Source organism: Temnothorax nylanderi, unplaced genomic scaffold (genome assembly GCF_030848795.1).
Source record: "Temnothorax nylanderi isolate EJ_2023f unplaced genomic scaffold, tnyl_v1.0 TNYL_tig0006_pilon, whole genome shotgun sequence".
In the NCBI taxonomy this organism is placed as follows: domain Eukaryota; kingdom Metazoa; phylum Arthropoda; class Insecta; order Hymenoptera; family Formicidae; genus Temnothorax; species Temnothorax nylanderi.
The window spans coordinates 1,988,321-2,010,523 of NW_027249068.1; the positions used below are offsets into that span (position 1 = coordinate 1,988,321).

The 22,203-nt window shown below is 39.6% G+C and overlaps 2 protein-coding genes and 1 long non-coding RNA gene across 13 annotated transcripts in view; 2 read left to right on the forward strand and 1 right to left on the reverse strand.

The window, feature by feature from the left end:
• Alk (Anaplastic lymphoma kinase) overlaps window positions 1-4,841 on the forward strand; it is a 14,777-nt gene extending 9,936 nt beyond the window's left edge. For both annotated transcript variants that reach the window (XM_071716445.1, XM_071716453.1), the window contains exons 15-25: window positions 49-234; window positions 415-657; window positions 729-827; window positions 1,147-1,348; window positions 1,629-1,908; window positions 2,089-2,381; window positions 2,594-2,819; window positions 3,004-3,120; window positions 3,207-3,461; window positions 3,756-4,214; window positions 4,736-4,841. In XM_071716445.1, coding sequence (XP_071572546.1) covers window positions 49-234; window positions 415-657; window positions 729-827; window positions 1,147-1,348; window positions 1,629-1,908; window positions 2,089-2,381; window positions 2,594-2,819; window positions 3,004-3,120; window positions 3,207-3,461; window positions 3,756-4,214; window positions 4,736-4,780 — 2,405 coding nt within the window. In that variant the 3' untranslated portion in view covers window positions 4,781-4,841. The remainder of the gene's footprint in view (window positions 1-48; window positions 235-414; window positions 658-728; window positions 828-1,146; window positions 1,349-1,628; window positions 1,909-2,088; window positions 2,382-2,593; window positions 2,820-3,003; window positions 3,121-3,206; window positions 3,462-3,755; window positions 4,215-4,735) is intronic.
• The window catches only part of LOC139778709 (uncharacterized), a 14,075-nt gene extending 1,506 nt beyond the window's left edge, over window positions 1-12,569 (reverse strand). Inside the window, exons 1-2 of one of the 3 annotated variants that reach the window (XR_011719646.1) lie at window positions 12,394-12,569; window positions 37-12,166 (exon numbers count right to left, since the gene is read on the reverse strand). This is a non-coding gene — a long non-coding RNA (uncharacterized lncRNA). Of the gene's footprint in view, window positions 1-36; window positions 12,167-12,393 lie in introns of those variants that run through there. The other 2 variants (XR_011719649.1, XR_011719650.1) reach the window with 2 other exon arrangements.
• On the forward strand, window positions 6,409-22,158 carry Calpb (calpain-B). 8 transcript variants are annotated; one of them, XM_071716636.1, is made up of 16 exons: window positions 6,409-6,608; window positions 7,363-7,489; window positions 15,583-15,759; window positions 15,878-16,065; window positions 16,333-16,636; window positions 16,713-16,894; window positions 16,963-17,213; window positions 17,289-17,446; window positions 17,746-17,963; window positions 18,035-18,077; window positions 18,635-18,679; window positions 19,209-19,338; window positions 20,139-20,273; window positions 20,784-20,911; window positions 20,999-21,194; window positions 21,373-22,158. In XM_071716636.1, the coding sequence occupies exons 1-16, from the start codon at window positions 6,529-6,531 to the stop codon at window positions 21,456-21,458; spliced, it is 2,448 nt and encodes an 815-aa protein (XP_071572737.1). In that variant the 5' UTR covers window positions 6,409-6,528; the 3' UTR covers window positions 21,459-22,158. The 8 variants fall into 8 exon arrangements, with proteins under 8 accessions (XP_071572737.1, XP_071572766.1, XP_071572759.1 ...); XM_071716665.1 differs by lacking the exons at window positions 6,409-6,608; window positions 7,363-7,489 and adding an exon at window positions 12,239-12,380; XM_071716658.1 differs by lacking the exons at window positions 6,409-6,608; window positions 7,363-7,489 and adding an exon at window positions 12,793-13,213.
• Window positions 22,159-22,203: the final 45 nt, after the last annotated feature.

A 22,203-nucleotide genomic window follows, 5' to 3' on the forward strand; every position in this document is an offset into this window, starting at 1 on the left:
ACTTGAAATAGAAAAAAATGCAAATTCGAATGGAACCTCGGCTCCTAGGTGGACCCGGTGCCAATTGGAACGGTACGAAGCCTAATTTTCAACAAAAGACCTGGGGATCGCCATTAATTTATGGAGGTATAGGAGGACTCGGTTGCGAGTCCGGAAATGAAGGCCACGGTAACGGAGGCTTCGGTGGAGGTGGAGGCGGTTGCCAATCAGGGGGTGGTGGCGGTGGTTACGTCGGTAAAGAGAAATAAAACATTTAAATATTCTATAACGCTTATAGATATTATCACATATTGCAATTGAGATATCAGAATTAAGATTGAAGAAATACTGATTGAAATAAATCTTGCTGATTTAGATACGTCGTAAATGACGATCCTCAATTAATTAGCTTAGAAATAACTTCACGTTCTTCAGGTGGTAATGCCGGACACAACAATGGAAACGGTGAGGGTGGTTACTCATACGCCAGTCAGAAGCTCACCGACATTTATTTCAAATCTGGAGTCCATTCCGGGCCAGGCGAGGTCTTCATCATACCTGCGATCAGCGGTTGCGGTTGCGATTATCGCTGCGTCGCGCTCGATCGGTACTTGAGCGAGACCAAGTGTCTCTGTCCTCAGGGTTGGCTGCTCAGCAACGACTCCAAATCCTGCATCAGTAAGCGCAACTGCCATGACATATCACTGCCATCGTTGTTAAATGCAAAGTAACATCGTATTGAATTTCAGTGACTGACGATTCCAAAGGTGGACATCAAACGCACTTAATTCAGCTTCTAGGTGTAGTCATTGGCCTCTTCACTATTATTGGAATTTGCCTAGTATCTTGTAAGTAAAAACCTTGAGTGTTATAATATAACAAATAAAATAATGCTAGACTGATTTTTATCGCAAGAAGACTATAATAGCTATGATGGAAATTATTTTATTAAAAATATTCCTCCAGATACAATCAAAGAGCGAGATGATTTGTGAAGGTCTTGTTTTAGCTTTTATCATGAGTATCTTAATCTTTAAATAACACCAGTCTCTCTCTCTTTCTCTTTCATTATATTTAATCGCGAAATATTTGTTGTTTAAATATTTCGTTAATTATTTTATTCTTACGTAAAATTCTTCCGCTTGCACATCTTACATTTTCCGGCAGATAAACGATACCAAAAACAGAAAGCGCTTTCGCATCGCCGTCAAGTGATGTTCGGCAACGGCACCGAATTAGCTGCATTGCGTCCAGGAAACGTGTCGGACACGATGATGACCGAATTCAACCCCAACTACGAGTTTGCCGGCAATCTCTACAGCTTCAAGGACTTGCCGCAAATACCTCGCGACTGTATTACTTTAGTGAAGTTAGTACGAATATAATAAACCAAGACTAATTAACATATCAATCGGATACTACGCAATTGTACAGATTGAATTGGATGTTCTCAATGTCTATAATTAGCATATCAATCAGATGCACTAGACAATTTTACAAATTGATTATTCTCTCAACGTTTTGTATATAAAAATCTTTAGGTTTTCCCTCATCCAAGAATTCAAACATAAAAAATAAAATTAAAACTATTTATTCTTTTTTATTGCACAGAATAAAGTAAGAATGATCGATTATAATTTTTGACGCAGACCTCTCGGCCAAGGCGCCTTCGGCGAAGTTTTCCAGGGCGTGTACAAATACAGACGCGGCGAGGAACATCCCGTCGCCGTCAAAACGCTACCGTCTTTATCCACGACGCAGGCAGAAGCGGATTTCATGATGGAGGCACTGATAATGAGCAAATTCAATCATCCTAATATAGTACACTTTATCGGTGTCTCCTTCGACAAACATCCGAGGTACATCGTTCTCGAATTATTAGCCGGAGGTGACCTCAAGAATTTTCTGCGCGAAGAACGGCCTCGATCAGTGAGTATTAATAACTATACACTATCAACTTAAGAGAAAAGCGAGAGTGAAATATATTGCACTTACGTTTTTAATCTCCACCTACTTTAAAGTAGCTGCAGCTTATTCGCGAATATTTTTAATCCGTATTTTTATCTAATTTCTAGGACGCATGTCATACACATATTCTTGATTTTGCAGGACCGACCTACATCGTTAACGATGCTAGACCTTATTGTGTGCGGCTACGACGTCGCGAACGGCTGTAAATACATGGAGGAAGCGCGTTTTATACACCGAGATATTGCCGCTAGGAATTGCTTGTTGACTACCAAAGGACCGGGCCGTACCGTCAAGATCGCGGATTTCGGTATGGCCAGGGATATTTATCGAAGCGATTATTATAGGAAAGGTGGCAAGGCGATGCTGCCCATAAAGTGGATGCCACCCGAGAGCTTCTTGGACGGCATATTTACCACGAAGACCGACGTCTGGTGAGACTTCGTATTTCGTATTCGCTAAAATCGTCATTCGATCCCATACAATTTTCTTTTTCAGAAATACGCACGCCTTTTCGTTTTCTTTTTTTTTTTACGTAATTTATTTTCATCGAAAATTAAAGTTTTATAGTACGAGTCGAAAAGAACATTTTCTCATTAATATAAATTAACAGATAAAGCTCCTAACGTTGCAATGTAATTTTTAGGGCCTTCGGCGTGCTTCTATGGGAGATTATGTCATTCGGATATATGCCTTACACCGGATGTGCAAATCGCGAAGTCATGTCGATGGTAACGTCCGGCGGCCGTCTCGAGAAACCCGCGGGATGCCCAGATCCTATATATGGAATCATGACGCGGTGCTGGCATCCACGCCCTGATGACAGACCAAGTTTCGCCACCATTGCCGAAAGGATTGGCTATTGTTTACAGGTGAGAGAGCAACAAGGGATTTCAACCATACCGGTTTTCTTTAATTTAATCTTAGTCTTATTTTATTTCGTTCATTATTGCGACATTGTATTTTTATTTTTATATAAAGTCACAATCTCATTATTTGATCTAAATATAATCTAAAACGATATAATCTACAAATTAATGTTTTTTTTTTACAAAGGATCCTGATGTGATAAATCAACCCACGCCTAATTTCGATATATTGCCAATCTGCGATCGTGAAATAACAGTCATGAGACCGGACCCGGAAGCGGAATGCATCAACGTGCAGTCTGATGTCGGTATAGTTATAAGATGAAATGTGAAAGTGTTATATCTTGTTAGACATACACGTAGAAAGCGAGCTTTAAACTTGTCCGACAGTTGGATGGCTACATGCAACCGAGGATCGTCGATCCACGGTCCGTTGCACGTCGTGTGGATCAAGCTATGGGTGGCACCGTCTATGATCCGGAAAATGAAAAATCAATCGAAGACTGCAAGTTGTACGGAGGGAATTACGCGAAATCAACGGGATGCCGGAAAGGAAAATTTAATTGCAATACGTACGACTCTGGCACGGATGCTTTTGAGGGAACGATCAGTGACAACAATCACGATGAAGATCGTGACGACGAGGTGAGCGGAAATTGCAATATATTTGAAAACTCTGGGAAATCTATCAATACTTGAATTGCATTTAACTATTTTCTCATTAAATTAATTGTTATCTTAATTAACGCTTTAATTATATTCCTTTGTGATAAATTTTCTTTCTCGTATTAACATAAATCATATAATAATGGCTATTAGAAGTTGAGATATAACGAAAGAAGAACAAATGTTCCATTACATTTAATGTTATACGCTATACTTATTTTATTATTTTACGATTCCAGTTTATATTATTACTATATTACACGACTTTCGCAGGACGAACGTAGGATCGACCGATCGGATCGACAAGACAGCAGGGCAATACATCGAACCAACAACATCGAAGACTGCGATAACGTAGACAACGGCAACAACCGTCCAGAGGATGAATGTCATATGACTGCCAACATCGATAACGCGATAACGGATCGCAAAAATGGCAATGAGAGCACAACGACTACCGACACCAACTCCGACTCTCTGATAGCACAATCCTCGGACACCCCGCCCGACACCATGACGAACTCGTCGCCCAATACGCGCACTTGTTCGCCAAGTCGTACCATCGGCCTCAACGCCAATGTCAGTAATGTGAACGGTATGGTGAAGAAGAATACTCTGAAGGCGACCCTGAGTCTGGACCCGAGCGCGCTCTGCAGAGGCACCATCCCCTACGAGAAGATCACAACGCAAACGCAACGCTCGAGCACGCCGGGCAATTTGGAGCTAAGGAAGGTAACTTGACCTCCCCCCTACATTCGGCGTCCTGCAAAGTTTCCATCTGTACATGACCGTGGTCCTTGATCGAAGGTATTTAGCACTAAAACGCAATTTGTCCACCGACGAATTCGAACATTTGCAATCAAGGGCTTTCCTATGTGAAACGAGGAATAGTAGTAATTAAGAAATATAGAGGCCTATAAATCTACAGCCTTGCATAAGAAAAAATGTAAAAAATAAAAAATAGAATCGTATATATCGATATATTCTATATGCCTTTTGTGTAGACACTATATACACTTTTTACGATGCAAACTCCTTGATTGTGAATTGATAAGACATCTTTTTGAGATTCTAAACGTTTTTAGAAGACTCTCTGAACTACTGTTCATTGCAGCCTTGCGAATTCAGTAACAGTCCTAAAGGAAGCATTAACGATTATAGTTTTTCTTGCATTACTATTGAAATGTATCTTTTCCGATCTTAGTATTTCCTTGGCCCTAATATTTTACGACTTTCTCGCTTTTGCAATGAAGGACTCTCTGGGTCACGAGCTGCCGAGGGAGGAGTGCTCCTGCTGAGATTTATCCGAGGGGGGTTGACGAGGCTGCCCGGCCGCGCTCAGCTGCATGGTCGCTCGCCGATTGCAGCTGCAACGGTCGGCCACGACAACTGCGATTATCAGGGACACGCAGCTCGTAGAACTCTCCTCGCCTCCGTGGGCCCAGGACAACGAATACTCGCGTCGTTACTATTCCGAGGAGACTCTCCTGTGAATGGGGATATTCGGGGGGAAACCGCGAATTTTTCTCTTCGCGCGCGGGCGACACTTTTTTTGACGCGCGAGTGGGTCTCCGTAAGAAAGACACGCGACTATCGTAAGTCGGAAGAAAAGAGATTGCTACAAACGGGTGCAAAATAGGCAAATTGTGTACATACGAGGGGGACGAAAGATACCAAATACGTAACACATGTATTCAATACGTTAAGCGTCACATACACACATACATACATACATACACATACTCTTACGCAAAGTGATCTCGTTGAATGAACTTTATAATTCCGTGATAGCAATGGGGCAGGAATTTATAAAATTATTGTATCACTCGTTAACGTGGATCTTCGAGCGCGAATTAATCAGGGTGACGTAGCAGCTCGTGAAGTCAACGTTAAAAACGTGGGTGCGTAAACTTGGAAATTGCAGATTGAGGAATGTTTTTGTGGTGTATATATACATTTGATATTTAAAAGTCTAAGGAACGCGAGAGCAGTCTCGTCTTCGACGTAAAGTAAACCCCCGGTCGGAGACAGTACGGCCGTATTGTCCTATCTGTCTAAAGGGTTGAGGTTCCCAGCGAGATACGGATACGCGAAATGTGGCTATGGCTGTCGAGTAAAATGTTACACTGTAATATCGATGTAAAAATCTCCGTAGGCTGAACGATCGATGAACGCGTCTTGGGAATGGGAAGGGCGGGGCGGGGGGAGGGAAGGGAATAAAAAGAGCACAAGCCCTTTTTTATTTTTCTTACAACGACGACGTACTTTACGTGCGCGTAGCGTATGAAAGTCAGCCACTATAATGTATCTGTACGTGAAACGTAATAAAGGCGTGTTTATGGAAGGTAGCGTGTTACTACTTCATCATAAGCTTCCTTCCCGATGATTACAATGAATTCGTTTATAAGCTCATTATAAACTGTTTATAAATTTCAGGTAGTTGTAGGAAAATGCTTCAACAGTTCCCTTGAATAATTTCCTCTAGAAAAATGATTAGCTTTATAGCTCCATTTATCAGTTTCTTTATTTTTCTCCGTTTCTTTATTTCTCTTGATTTATCTAGCGTTTATATTTGTATCAGCCGAAAGCGGATTGCTACCTGTGCTGGTCCAACTTAACATTCAGTTCATCGAAGAGCAAGTTGACGTTATTGTTAGCTGTCTCTCCCTTCCTTTCCGTTTTGCATCGTTCGTTCTTTGGCGAACATTCTCAGGGACGTTTGCATCGCTGGCAATGAGATCTCTGCGCTGGACGCCGACATTGTCACATCTTGGAAAGCGTCATAGTTTTCTCAGTAACGTTGGCGGCGACTATATATACGCCCGTGCACTCGAGTACGCGGAGTAGATAAGTATAAACGACGGCACGGGCTACGCGTGCATACGCGAACACGCAGCGAAGGAAAGAGGATGACAGTCCGATTCGCGGTGGCCGGATGACAATTTGACAATTCGCGCATGGAACCCCGGCGCGGCGTGTGTCGCACGTGCCCCCCGATCGTGTTTGTCCCCAATTCGTGTTTCTTACGACTCCGTGACCCGGAACGATGTCGAGTTATTCGTACTACTATGTGAAAACCATCGTTGAGGACGGTCGACCGCCGAAAACGTATAAATTCGCGAAAGGGTAAGCTTACTTTAATTTCTTGGCAATAAGTTTTAAAAGCTTGATCGTAAAACGAGATGAGACGAGCCACGTGCGAAATATCAGCTCGGAACATCTATCGTGTTTCGCACGACTCTTCAGTTTTAGAAATGTTCCTTTGTCGCGAAAAGATCTAAGATGTGGTGCAAGAAATTGACGCTATATGTCCGAAGGTTGTGACTTCGGTGACAAAGATTGTTTAATGTAAATTTTTGTTTTACTTTAAATGTTGTATGCTACTGCCGTGGAAATTTGTTAAATTTACAGAGCAAGTTGGGATAATTGAGAAGACGAAAAAAAAATAAAAACACCTCAACATAAATTCAACGAAGCTATGAAGCAGATACTTGCGGGCGAATCTTTGAATAACTTGTGGAAAAATAATCAACTTTTCTCTTTATTTAGCGATCTAAATTAATGCTTGAATTAATTAACATCGATTTACTTACTCCGACACTTGTTCCATGATGTTTAATATACACAGTTTTCCACATTTACTGGATACTGGAAGGATTCATAGCAACAATTTGTTGATGCCTTACCTTTTGCTTGATTGCAATAAAGTAATAATAATAATAATATCGAAAACCAGATTGGTATAACACTTGTATTGGTATTGCTTGCTCTCTTTTTTTTTCATTCTCCCTCATTCAGCATCAGCTTCATCTTCGGGAATATTTTTTTTTCACGCACTTTACATTAGACGAAAAAAAAAAACAAACAAATTTTTGCTCAGATATCCTGTACAAGCGACAAAGGACGCGTGGTCAACGGTAGGTCGTTACAATCTTCTGTCGCGTTTGCTACGAGGAGGGCTCTCCGGTTCCGGCGATGTGCACCATCCTGCCAATACCACCTTCAAGGTTTGTTATCACGCACCCTTAGCTTCGCTGTATATTGTTGCTTATTAATCTTCTGAATCCTCCTGCGATGTACTCCTTTTATACTCGCAGCGAAAATGAACTCAATGCGTAATTTTTAGTTGTTAATAATTGCATCGATAAATCCTCAACAGTACTCGTTCACGAGTGTAATTTCTAGCTGAAACGTGACGCGCGACTCAAAAAGAGAGATTTATTTCAAGATTTTCGGTCACTCTGACTGGGATTGTGCTTTATTCTTGATTCTTTGATGTTTTCTGGCTCGTTGAACGGTGGTGGACATTCCACGCGAGCCAAACGCATATAACGATCAAAACTCACCGCGTTTTTTAATCGTGCGTCCTCGCACAGTGAGAGAAATTTTTTTTAACGTACCCCTGGCGCATCGCCAAATTCACTTTTAAATGTAAAACACGAACCCTCTCGTACGCGCGAACTACGATGCACGATGCGTATCGTCGACATATTTTTAGGCCATCCGACACCCTGCCCTCGTGCTCGCGTCTCCGCGACATTTGCGGAGCTTTAATGTTTCGCGATCCTCTTGAGATTATGATTCTTTGAGTAGAATTTTGTGAAATCGCTTTTAAAATTGGGAGCTTACCTCTTCTACAGCAACAGCATTTCAATAAACGAGTAAATTTCAACGTTATAAATAGATTTAAGAATTTTTCTCTTGTGCAAAGTATATTTTACGTTCCAAAGCTATGTGATTGTCAAAATTTTATTAACCTCCTCAGTAATCTTCAAAATTCAATTTCGAACTTTATTAAAAGTTAACATTGCGGCACTTGAGCATTAGGCACTCAAAAATTAAGGTAAACAGCATCGAATTTCGATGAAGGAAAGCCATAAAATAGAATAGAATTAAATTACATGTAGATAACAAAAACATTTGTAATAACGATTTTTAATTTCTAAAACTTCAGATTAGAAAGATAAATGTTCAGATTAGACAGATAAATGTTCAGATTAGAAAGATAAATCTCTGTTTTGTTTGCTGTCATCAATATTTTTGTTGTTTGCAAAAGAGTAATTTACATCTGCTGGATTAATGCCAGCATATCTTTTGCCTAAATTCAAAGATTGTTTATTCCCGATTTTCATCGATAACAAAACGTGCGTGGCATTAATTAAACTGACTCATTAGTACCTATAGCTTTCTTTACTCTTCTCACTGATAACAATGAGTTTACAAAACGATTACAAAACGCGGAAAATATCCTCTATTTGATACGGCGAAAAAGAACCGTCTGAGCTGTTCTCATAACATAATGACTCATTCTTAGCTTCTTCAAAATTCCCAAAATAACTTATGCGATTAGACGGTCGAAAACGTGCTTCGTGGCCTCGGCTTGAAAGTCTCTCGATCTTGAGCTCTGAACAACATCAAACTGCCACGAAAGCTTTATCTACTGCAAAACTCATAATTCCTGCAGCTTAAAATTGAAGAGAGACAAGGATAATGTACTAACATTCTCAAACAAATTTAAATAAATCAATTTTGAAAAATATTTAAGAGCAATAAATACGTGATAAAATTCTATTCTAATATACACGATGCGATATCTCGCATATAATAAAATTGATACGGCTATCCTTTCATCTGTATAAAAAAAATTCGTGCATAATATTATGCACGGAGTAGCGAAGAGAACCGGTTCGCGAATTAAAACTTTCTTTTTCGGCAATGTACGAGAATCCCTTATAAGGAAAAGCGGTTCAGTGCGGTGCAACGTGTAAGCAGAGCAGGCAACCCGTATATCGGCGCCGCATTGGCGACATAGCTCGGGCGGTTGAAGAGGGAAGGGACAGTTGGTTCCGAAACAGAGCGAATCTCACCGGATATGCCAGCCAGTGTATCACGTACCACACGCTCGTCCGCGTCCATTTCGGCACGATCACGTGCGCCGCGGAATCGGTATCATCCGAGATGTCATCTCATCTGTAACCAGGTTTTCGAATTGTGCCCCAAATTGCGCGAAAAAAAAACAACGGTTCACGTATTTTGCGACAGGGCGATCCGCAAAACGCTCGCGATATTGGTCTTGTTACACAGAGAGGCTCAATTGTAAGCGTAATTATTAATTATGGGCAGTGCAATGAATTCGACATTGGTGAAATTGAGATAAAAGATAACGGATAAAATTCGTATAATAAAAGAAAATTGTACAATAACGTTTTATTTGCATTGGCACAATTATTCTGATACTAATACTTTAAACTTAATTGTCTAATCATTGTTATATTTGTTGCAAGTTCTATTATTGGGAAAAAACCTCAGTATTACGCAACGTATATGGAGAGCATTGTAATAGTTGCAACAATAGTTAGTCGGATAACGATAGTCGTGTAAATTAGATAATGGAATCAAGCTAATTAGTTCATTTTAACAATATTCCCATTTATCATCGTTGTGCACGAGCCTTTTATTTGTTGTGATATAATTTCCGGTTAAACGATCCTATTCACCAACTTTAACCGCGATATTGCGGTAATTGTTAAATTGTCGGGTAGACCGTATCTAAATCAACCATCGGACGAGAGATGAAGTTCATCTTTAATATGACACAGTGACCGTGACACACGTTTTGCACGAGGGTGCGCCCTTGGATCGATAAAACGTTCGGCATTGTGCCACAATTTTAATAGCGCTAAAAAAGGGTGCAGCTCCCAGATTATCGCACGAAATAAAGAATCACTAGAGTTGGGAGAACAATATTCCAATTGCCCACTATCTAATCGCTACATAAACGCGTAGAATTTAATGAAAAAAAAATTAGGGCTTATAGAGTGAATAGTACTTTGTTAAGTTGAAAATACTCAATAAAAATAGATTGAAAGATCAACCCTGTCAGAACGAGAAGCGACTCTCGGTTTTGATAAAGCAAGAGATTTGTTTGCGTATTTATCAGCCATATGTCTCATTTTTTATACATAAATTTCTTTCGCCATTCTATATATAAAAACACTAAGGTAAGGGTCATCGATAAGTTACTATTTCACGAGATGCTTTCTATTTTCTGTCAGGATATATGGGAATAAAATTCTTTCTTGGATACGAAATCGTGTTCCGTACAATTTTGCGTTTCAGCAAGTCTCTTTCTCCTCGCGTATCTTCCAGTGAATTTATTTATCTTGCAACGTAACGATGTCCGTATGTCTGCAGACATAGAACATCTTTTTCCTTTGTGATGGATTTCCGACCACCGAATGACGTCAAGCGTTAACAATCGTCACAACTGTCACGTTGCGCGGCACACGATACGATTGCCGGCGGCAATAAAAGCTAGAAATGGTAACATGCGGTTGAACCGGCACGCGTACGAATATACATGATTACGGTACCGGCGGCGAAACATGACATACGTGATTTGCAATAATAATCGCTGTCACGATAGCGCGCGCCGTGTCGCAACTCGATGATTCTGACTCCGCGCCAGTTAAGCCGACCGTGACGTAGTAGAGAATGGTTTCCGCGAAACGCGACAGATCCAATTTCCTCGGAGGTGCTCGTAAAAGCTGATAAAGACACGGCCGGATGTTAAGTATAGGGCGACTCGCGTTACTTCGCGCCGATCCACAGGTGACAGTTACGGCGCGGCGATCCCGGATCGTCTGCTCCTGGCTATTGTGTTTACAAGCAGGCAAAATTGCGTGTCGGTTATAATTGCGTGTGATTGCAGACAATTGTCGGGACCGATTGTCGGCACGCAAAAGTCGTATATATAACGACCGAAATCATCGATACATGGAAATTGTTTCCAGACTCGAGCGACTCTGTAATACCAGTCTTCGGATGAAACTGTTTGGCAGTCGTCCCGAAAATCAATAGTGCTCCATCAGTAGTGCATTTTAGACATCTGGTGTAAGGTAAACATTCGACACAGATGTCCCTTTGATAGTGCATAAAGTTTACCTCATCGACTCGAATATATAGACGTGGGTGGAGGGCATTAATTCTAGACACAAAGTTTTAAAGACAGCCGATTTGTACAAAAAGCATTCTTTCAAGAAATTTTTCACATGTAAGATATGCAATTGGAATTTAATTCGAATTTAATTATATTTTAAATTCATATTTCTCAAATGTTTGTCAGTATTGATTCAGTAATCGATTAACAATTTGGAATAAGTGTACGTAACAACAGATGTGGGTGGAGAGAATTCTAGACACAAGTTTTAAAGACTTAAAGAAGTTTTAAAGATTTATATAGAAATTATTTATGACACGATCGTGATTCTTTCAGGCATATATATGAGATATGCGATTAGAGTTTTATGAATGTAATTCGAATTTAATTATATTTTAAATTTATATTTTTCTCAAATATTTATCAGTATATTGATTACTTTAATAATCAATTTATAATTTCGAATATAAGAATATATATAACAACTCTAACAAATTAATGTGACAATATTAAATTAATATTGAATGATTTACCAGGGTATACGTACATACAAAACGAATCTGTTAAAAAGGGCGAATGCTTGACGCTCTTTGTACGATCCTGTCCAGAATTGGTACACAATACAGTCGTCCAGAGAGATAATCCTTTGTGCTCGCGTATCAATGTCGATTAAACTTCTCACAGTCATAAAAGTCATAACTCGCGCAACCTTGATAACAGAATCAGCGTGATATTGACAGCAGCGCTGCAAAAAAAGTGAGGTTAATCGGTGAGAACAAAGATCTGTCTCGGCGTCGCGCGTCGACGAGAATTAAGACTACGCGATCAGTGCAACAAATCACCCGTTGTCAAGATCATCGGGATAAAGAATTGTCGAGCCCTTGAAAATGAGCTCGTACGGATGGAGCAGGGAGATACGCGAGCCGGAATTCGTCCGACAAGCAACGAAGAAGGTGGAGGTGAGTATCTTACGTGTTCCGAGAGTTTTGAAGCGACTTTGTACACAACTCCCTACAGCGACTATAGACACAATGACTAATTAACGTGAGATCAGGTGATCTCGATAATTAACGGCCGCGGGGAAGTCACATGAACACGCATGAATCACCGCCGACACCGCCGGCGCCGTTTTAAATCGCGCGCACGCTGAATCGCGTGACTTTCAAAATGGCGCGGCGAGCCTCGAGGCGGGCGCGTCGCCATTGGCTAGGTTGCAGAACGGCGGCCAATCGCGATCCGAGCCCGGAAGCCGCCACTGAATGGCAAAGGTGCCTTGCCTTCTCAAGGTTATTTCGCGAGCCGTATTCACCTGGGCGCGTGCAGGCGCGTGACGGAACGCGAGGAGGAATTGAGGAAAAGCCATGGGTGAGGGTTAGGCTCGTGGCTAGGCTGAACCCGGCGCGTAGCGCGTAGAATCCGTCAGGTTATAACGGTTTTAACGTTCGTGTCGGAGCGACCAGCGACGGTCGGGGCATCTTCTCGCGCTCCGTAATTCGTGCCAGTACAGTACCAGCGTGACTGAGCGTGACGGTTGACGGATATCGGGACGACGTCGGAAGCTCCGGGCTCCAGCTGCGTCCGTCGCAGGGACGATTGACTTTTACGAAATAATTCGGAATAATTCTCGGATCTGGGCGTAGTCGAGGGAAAAAGAGAGAGAAAGAAACGAGCGTGCGGGATGAGCTACTACGGGTACGGCGATCACGGCGACGGAGGTGGCGCCGAGGATGTGTTCGTTAAGACGGCGGCCGAGATCAAGCGATTCCTACCGTCGCTCTTCAACATCAAAGTGGTACGCTTAATTGTCGCGCGGAGGCAAAGGGTCAGCAGCCGATGAGTCATGAAGCTCGCACACGCAAACTCCGTTTCGATAGTAGACCCTCCCTTTAGTGGATAAATCTTTGAATCTTTCTCGAAATCTATCTCGTTGAGACGAGTGTTGGGCGAAATAAATGTTCCGTCGCTCAGTGTACTTTTCAAGCGATTTTGTTATTGTTTCCTTATTTGTTTCCTTTTGTTGTAAATTAAGATAAATTTTAATTGAGCAATAAGTGATTTATTTAAATTATAATTTATTTATTATATATTTAATTATATTTTTCAACTACGATTAGGATTATAAAAATTATTATTAAAATTAAGATGAATGGTAGAGGCTCTTTGGCTACACAATAGTTCAATAATAATAACGGAATCTAAGTACAAATAGATATGCATAATTAATGAAATTGTTTTTCAGAAATTTGAAAGAATTATTAATTTATTAGGAACATTTCCTGTTTACTTCTTGAATAATGACATTTTCTAATTTGGGGTTTATTTTTTCCAACTAAAGTATTTCTTTTCTTTTCGATTATTTATATGTATAGAACGTCTCTAAATTATTATCCTTTTAAAAACTGTATATATGGGATGTATATTATCTTCGTATTTTACTACAAAGCACAACTTAATATACGAGTCTTTTTTTATAAAAGCATGACTAAACACTCTCATAAAAATCATGTAACATTCACACAGCTGGAATAAAATATCGTAACATATCGAGAAAATCGCACGACTGATCAATTCCTCTCATGTATCACCTCCCATTTTCCTCACTCTGAAAATATTTCGCAGATTGATATCGAGAAGCCTGCAATTAATCTGGAATGGAATGGTCATCGGTCATTCACAATGTGGATACTAAAACCCTCTTTAATTTAAATGTCACGCATAATTTATTCTCACGTCGTTTGTGATACACGCATGCAAGGTGTTCTAGCGACACCGACGGTGATGGCATTAACGATGACGACATTGTTACGAGAAATGTGTAATTGATACAATACATTCCCTGCATGATATTCACTCGATAGAAACGTATTCATTCAGTAGAGTAATGTGCGTCATGGCATGTGTGTCAACACAATGGTATTCGTGCCACGTGTTTTTACAAAAGCATGTAAATTATTCGGATCCCAATATAGAAATTTTCCAAATTTAGCTTGCAAAGTGGAAAATTAGAAAAACCGACGATAAAAAATGAAATAGAGCGTAAATAATAATGATTAAAGATATTTATTGAACAGATAAATATATTACATATATCGTAGCAGATTGAAAACAGTCTAAATATAGATCGAAACGTTCTCCTTTTCGGAATGCTGAATTCGCAAAGATCGGTCAGGTATCAACGTGCTTGGCATTTTGTTTGTCACGGGTGACCTTCGCCGATTTGAGTTGGTTCGATTGCCGAGTCTTTTAATTTAATTTAATTTTAATTCCTTCCATCTTTTAATATTCTCAGAAAACAATTTAAAAAATGGTTGTAATACAAATTAATAAGAATAAAAATATTCCGACATGGACATTTATCGAATAGTTGCTCATTTTGCAATGGAACACTAAAAAATGCACTTCTGCATCGCGTACCTACTATGCATCAATTTGCTATCCCTTCACATATGCGCAGCTGTTCGCATACGCTTATCAAGCAATATCGTAATCTAAATTGCGGTCAGTTGTCTTCCGTATAGTTATCGTACGTTATCACACCACTATTTCCACAAATGATAGCTGTATCGAAATTCCAAGTTTGAACAATGGAACTATTCCGTCGGGCAGTTTCGTTCTTTATTCCGTATCGGTTGCACGTTTTCGAGGAGGGACACTTGGTTTTTCTGAGTGCTTATACGCGCGTTTATTCTCCGCCATGCATACAAAGTGATCCGCTTCACCTCGTCACTTTACCGAGATGGATCTACGGCGTAGCAAATACGCCAATTATCGCTACTCCAATTACATGCAAGAGGGTCTCGCGGTTCTGAAAATTGGATCCAGTGTCGAGGCCGCGCTATTCACGAACGACAGAATAATCGGCAGGAACAATAACATCCTTTACTCGGCCAAACGCGAGTTTGCTGCCAAAACTTCGGTAGCGAGCTCACCGAGCAAGTCCCGCGACGAAAATTCCGCAACGTGGGAACGTAAAAAACCGTGCGACGATAAAGCGATACGAACGACGAAAAATTTCATCGGAAAATCCTGCTATAACGTAGGCCGTCCATCGAAAATCTTTAGATCGCGATTTTCTTTTCCTTTCTTTTTACCTCTTTTAAAAAAAAATAATTGATTCGTACACCTCCGCCGCGACTTGACGCACAAATCGCATGTTCGCAGTTAGGGGAGAAGGGGTCCGGCTTCAGACCACGGGGGGAGGTCCAGGACTTCAACACCCTGAGACGAGAATGCCTGGCGACGGGAAGGCTCTTCGAGGATCCCGAATTCCCGGCCAACGACTCGTCGCTATACTTCTCCCGCAGACCGGACAGATACATAGAATGGAAGCGACCGATGGTCAGAAATCTCCCGAGTTATCCCGAGTTTTATTAGCGTCCGTTCGAGAATAATTTACAAATCGAGCACGTGAGGGAGGGTGACTCTCAAACGACCTACAATGCCCTGTACTTCGCAGGAAATCGCGGACGATCCTCAGCTCTTCGTGGAGGGCTTCTCGAGATTCGACGTCCAGCAGGGAGAGCTGGGAGATTGCTGGTTGCTGGCCGCCGTGGCGAATCTGACCATGCATCCGAATCTATTCTTTCAAGTGATGCCAGAAGATCAGAGCTTCGAGGAAAATTACGCTGGAATCTTCCACTTCAGGTTCGACGCGTCCAGTTTCGCTAACAATCGCTTTTCCGACGTGGCAAAAAACAATACAATTTGCATGCAAATTATATCTTACTGATTATCATGTAAACCGGATTGTCTATATCTACGAATTCGGCAGTTTCGTTCAAAAATCATCAAGTAGAATGTCACGAATATATTATACTTCATCTGGATTCCGCGACAATATTTCTGTTCAATTACGAGATACTGCTAGCTTGGAAAGAGAGCTCATTTACATAAGATATGTATACGCATCAGGTTTTGGCAATACGGTAGATGGGTCGACGTGGTGATCGATGATCGGTTGCCTACCTGTCGCGGGGAATTGGTATATCTGCACTCGGCCGAGAATAACGAGTTCTGGAGCGCCCTTCTCGAGAAGGCGTACGCGAAACTTCACGGCTCCTACGAGGCGTTGAAGGGCGGCTCAACCTGCGAGGCCATGGAAGACTTTACCGGTGGAGTAACGGAAATGTACCAAATGGACCAAACGCCGCCAAACCTGTTCAACATACTGTTAAAAGCCTTTGAGAGAAACTCATTACTGGGTTGCTCCATCGAGGTGAATTAACAATTATGATACTTATTCTTCTCGCAGGCTTCAGGCCATTATTACTCTGATCCCTCGTCCCTTTTAGCCCGATCCCAACATACTGGAGGCTGAAACGCCTCAAGGATTGATACGCGGTCATGCGTACAGCATTACCCAAGTGAAGAACGTGGAGATTCACATGCCGAATCGTAATGGTACGATACCTCTATTAAGGCTTCGGAATCCTTGGGGAAATGAGGCGGAATGGAATGGGCCTTGGAGCGATCAGTGAGTACTCTCCCTCCGCGCTTCGTCGATTGCGCTTCCAAGTTCATGCTTTCGTCATCCGCCGACAGATCACCGGAATGGAGATTCATCCCCGATCACGAGAAGGAGGAACTCGGCCTGACCTTCGACATGGACGGCGAATTTTGGATGTCGTTCCACGACTTCACTCGCCACTTCACTCAGCTCGAGATATGCAACTTGAATCCCGACTCCTTAACGACGGACGATATCAGCGCCGGGAAGAAACGCTGGGAGATGAGCGTGTTCGAAGGAGAGTGGGTGCGCGGAGTGACAGCGGGTGGTTGCAGAAACTTTTTAGGTGAGATATGCAAATACTTATCGAACTGTCAAACTTCGTAGAAGCGAAGTTAAACGAAAAATACGTATCTCGCAGAGACCTTCTGGCACAATCCGCAGTATCGTATCACGTTGGAGTGTCCAGATGATGACGATGACAAGTGTACCGTAATCATCGCTCTGATGCAGAAGAACAGGAGGGCGCAAAGAAGGATGGGTGCCGACTGCCTCACTATCGGATTCGCGATATACCATGTATGCGAAATTGATTGATCCTGATATGACTTTCAATAATACAATACAATTGAGTCATAATTCGATTTATCTAAGGGTTCGGGTATTTTTCTTCGAAGAAGATAAAATTTCACTACTATTTATAAATTATATTTTTTATTACATACATAATTTCCGTACTAGAAAGTATAGCTAATATATTTATTATACTATAGATAAAATGTCACATGAGGAACATACGATTCCAAGGAATCAACGTTAGAAGAAAGAAAACCTAAAAATATGAAATTTCCATTAATAAATTCATTTTTTATCGACAGTTGGAGTATCCAGAGAGACTGCCGAAACCACTAGACATTAACTTTTTCAAGTACAACGCGTCTGTTGGACGTTCACCGGCATTTATAAATTTACGGGAGGTCACGTGCCGTTTCAAATTACCCCCGGGTGTTTATTGCATAGTTCCGAGTACTTTTGATCCGAACGAAGAGGGTGAATTCTTGCTGAGAATCTTCTCTGAGAACAAGAACAATATGGAGTAAGTTCTGTTGCGATATATGTATCATGACATTGGAGAACTTTTATCCAAGCGTTTTCGTTCTTTTACAGAGAAAACGATGAAGAAGTCGGTATTGGAGACGTCGATGATAGGGTAAGGGTTGTGAATTTTTGAATGAATGATAGATTAACCAATACAAATTGCAATAGAAATTATTTTGTTTATTGCAATAACAAGTTGAAAGATGATCGCTATAAAACTCTCAAATCATATATTTAAAAATGTATTCAGTCTTCAAAATGGAATTGGGGAGGAATAATTGTGCACAAAGTTCCCAAATATTGGACTGTCAGCTCACACTAATGCTGTTTAGAATTCCTCATATCCTAACAAATATATTATCTCATTTCACACAACTTACAAGACACCCACAATAATTCACGCAATAAAACACAGCTTGTTAAATATATGCATCGTCAAAAGGGTGTAATAACAGATTAGTAATGCATTAAATTGATTTATGCTAAATTGCACAAAGATCGTAGGATTAACACTATGCAATTGAGTCTTGTGTCCTAATGCTTGTAAAATTTGATATCTGTCGTGCTGTCTGATAATTGATTATCAATCACGTGAAGATTTAGAATGTCGCTGTTCACAATGGTAACTGGTCACTAACGATCCGCACGTTTATGTCGCTTGGCTTTTAGATAATTAATCCTGCAGGCGGTAAGGAGGATCAAAACGGAGATAACGTAAGTAAAACGCACTGCTTGTACGTTGAAGCAACAGAAAGCTACGATATATGCTTTGTGTGAAAGAAGTAAAAGGAAATGGTCTCGATTCCATTTCTTACTAATACGACTGTTTTAATCTGAAGATCATGCACGGAAATACATGTAGAACACAATATAAATGAGTACATAATGAATATACATGGCAAAAATTGATTAAATTTGTTAAATCAGCTACAATCAACAAGGGGTAGAAATAATTTGAAGAGAAAATAGAATGTGTTCATTACATCCATATTTTGAATACAGCTGTGTTTTACAGACTTTTTGCATCTTCGAAAGAATGCCGCTATTGTTTTTAACGACTCGTATTGCATGCATAAATTTTACATAGGTACTTAAAATATTTAAAAATTAGCTAAATATTTTGAATCATATTTAAATATTCTAATTTAAAAATAATTACGAAGTAAAATCACTTCAAATTTCATGTCACAGATTATAATTGTCTTTAGGCTTTATTACGAAAGATTTCTTTCTGTATTTTTAGGTTCGCGATGAACCCGAAGAAGACCGCAATACCGAGAAAGTTCGAGAATTCTTCAAGAAACTCGCTGGCCCTGATTTGGAAGTGGACTGGATGGAACTAAAAGATATTTTAGATTTTGCCATGAGGAAAGGTAAATGTTGTGTCTGCGCGCTGCTTACGAGATATATTTTCACATAAAAAGAAGTATAAAAGAGGAATATGTACAGTTCTGAATACGATATTCCCTGCAAAAACACGATCGTATTTTATTCTAATTATAAGAGCTTTGCTTCGTAGCTTTTTGTAACTTTTTTGCTTAATTTGCTCAATGTGTTTTTTGCAATCATTGATAGAATTATACATTTAATCATGCTTCTTCATTCATCTCGTATTTCGAATATTTTATCACCTGCACCGTTTACTTTTAGCCTGATAATCGATTAATTTACTAGAAATTTGCTCCTTCAATTTCTCGTTAAAAATTTTTATTCTTTATTCTTTTGGCACGCTGTACAGCATTTCAATGATCATGTTAATAATTCCGCATGCTTATCTCTTACCTTGTAATTTGTACCTACACTGCATAAATACATTTGGTCCAGTGTCGATATCATGAAAAATTCTTGATTTAATTAGATCGATTAAAACTATGCCGAAAAACTATGTAAGAAATTAAAAACAGTTCCAATGTAATCTTTTAATAAAAAAGCATAAAGGAGTATATATAGGTGGTACAAACTTCTGTTAAAAGTGTGTTGGAAAAGCATGCGGTAGGCATGCGGTAGTTCTTTTAATTCTTAAAAAAAAAAACTGTTTATTAGAGTCTACATAAAAGTTAGAGAAATATAAATTGTAATTTAAGTTGTAACGTAATGAATGTTACGGATTCTTATGGCCCAAGTGTACGTATGTAAAACTCGAACCTAACATGTAGCTGTGTGTTACGGGTAGAGTTACCGCAGTCGGCGCATCGTAGCGAGGCACATGCTCCCGAAACTGTCGAAGGAAATGGTTCGTTTGTCGACACTCTCATCTCACTGCTGTGCGGCATTGTTTGTAATAATGAACAGTACAATAAGGGCGTAGGTAAGACAAACAACATCTCCTACCACAGGATTGTTTTACGTCGTCGCGTTACGTCGTGACGATTATGTCACAGAACACTCGTTCGATTATTTATCCCTATTTGTTAACACACGAAATACGCTTCCATCGGCACTCGTATGGTGAACTAATAGTGTCAATGTCGACGTTAGCAGCTTGACGCTCTAACTTGTGTCTCCACAAGGTAGGATCTTTCGATGAAAAATACCTACCGCATGTGCTTTTCCAATTAACAGAGAATGAAAACATTAACGAATTGCTTAAATCTGTCGGCACACGTGTAAAGTCTGTGATGTATCACAATCGTCGGATCTCTCATTTCTGTTTCAAAACATTCGACAAACTGTAGGACAATATCTTTTTACATTTTCATCTTAATTTTATGCGAATTTTCCGTATTTGAATTTTATGTTTTTGAATTTGAATGCTAGAAATTTTCTCTTACGCGAAGATTACAACAGGCAAAATGGATTTCTCTCTCTTAAATTGCAGAGACTCAGGACAGAGGTTTCAGCAAAGATATATGTCGCAGTATGGTTGCTATGTTAGATGCAGATCACTCTGGCAAACTTGGTTTTGAAGAATTTAAGACCTTGTGGAATGACATTAGAAAGTGGAGGGTAAGTGTGAAATCTTTCGATTCAATTTGCAACTCTTGTAAAATGTTTGCGGATCTTTGTAACGTTTGGAAACGATAAATATTTCAGGCTGTTTATAAGCTCTATGACAGAGATGAATCAGGATTTCTAAGTGCATTTGAATTAAGACAAGCGTTAAATAGCGCGGGATACCGTTTGAACAATCACATTCTTAATATATTGGTTCATCGTTATGGTACTAAAGACGGCAAGATTACTTTCGACGATTACATCATGTGCGCGGTCAGGCTCAAAACAATGATTGGTAAGCGAAACTTGTATTTAGTAATTAATCTTCATACATTAATAATATATCAATTATTAAATAGATATTATTTTTTAATACGTTATTACAGTTTATCAATATATTAATGTCAGTAATTATATATATAATTATTAATAGTAATAAGTGTAAGGTAAAATCAGTTGTTACGTTGTTGTAGATATTTTTAGAGAAAGAGATCCGGATGAAACCCACACAGCTACGTTCACACTGGAAGAATGGATAGAAAAAACACTCTATTCGTAATGAAATATAAATTTACATTCGCCGTGATTCAATTTTATCTTAAACTCGAGAATGTTTCTGATACCGATGTATCAGATTGTGATGATAAACGGCCGTAAAATATGAATGAGAAATATTTTTTTATAGAGAACCGTAAGAGAGAATCTACTTTTTAACTTGCGATATAGCATATATAATATGTACGCCAAGCTTATTAACTTCTATTTCTTCGAACCAGTTTATTTAAAGCGCTTATATATGAATCTCTGCTGTATAAATTTAAAAGCAACGAAAACTATATCTTTATAAATAACAATATATATACATATACATATAAATATTCTGTCTGTAATAATTATGTTGATTGGTATGGATATGTGGAAGAATATGGTATCGTGTGCCTTAACATGCTTTAAGTGATTGCAGCATAATCTAAAATTAATTTATTGGAATATGTAATGTGCGTGTGTCAACTAGTCCATAGATCCATACAAGTTTTCAATTTGAATATGAAGCAACAATTCAATTTTATTAATTTTTGCAATTCCATTTATATTTCATAAAATTGACAGGAAAGTATGATGAAAAATAGATGAAGAATGTATGTGGTTGTATACGGTCGAACGTCGCAGAACGACAATTGCGAAATTATATTTTTTATCGATATTTAATTACATATATATCTAATATACCGAATAAACCAAGTTCGTACTTAAACTTACACTATGTTGTTATTACACACATTTAGCACGTTGAAATATAAAAT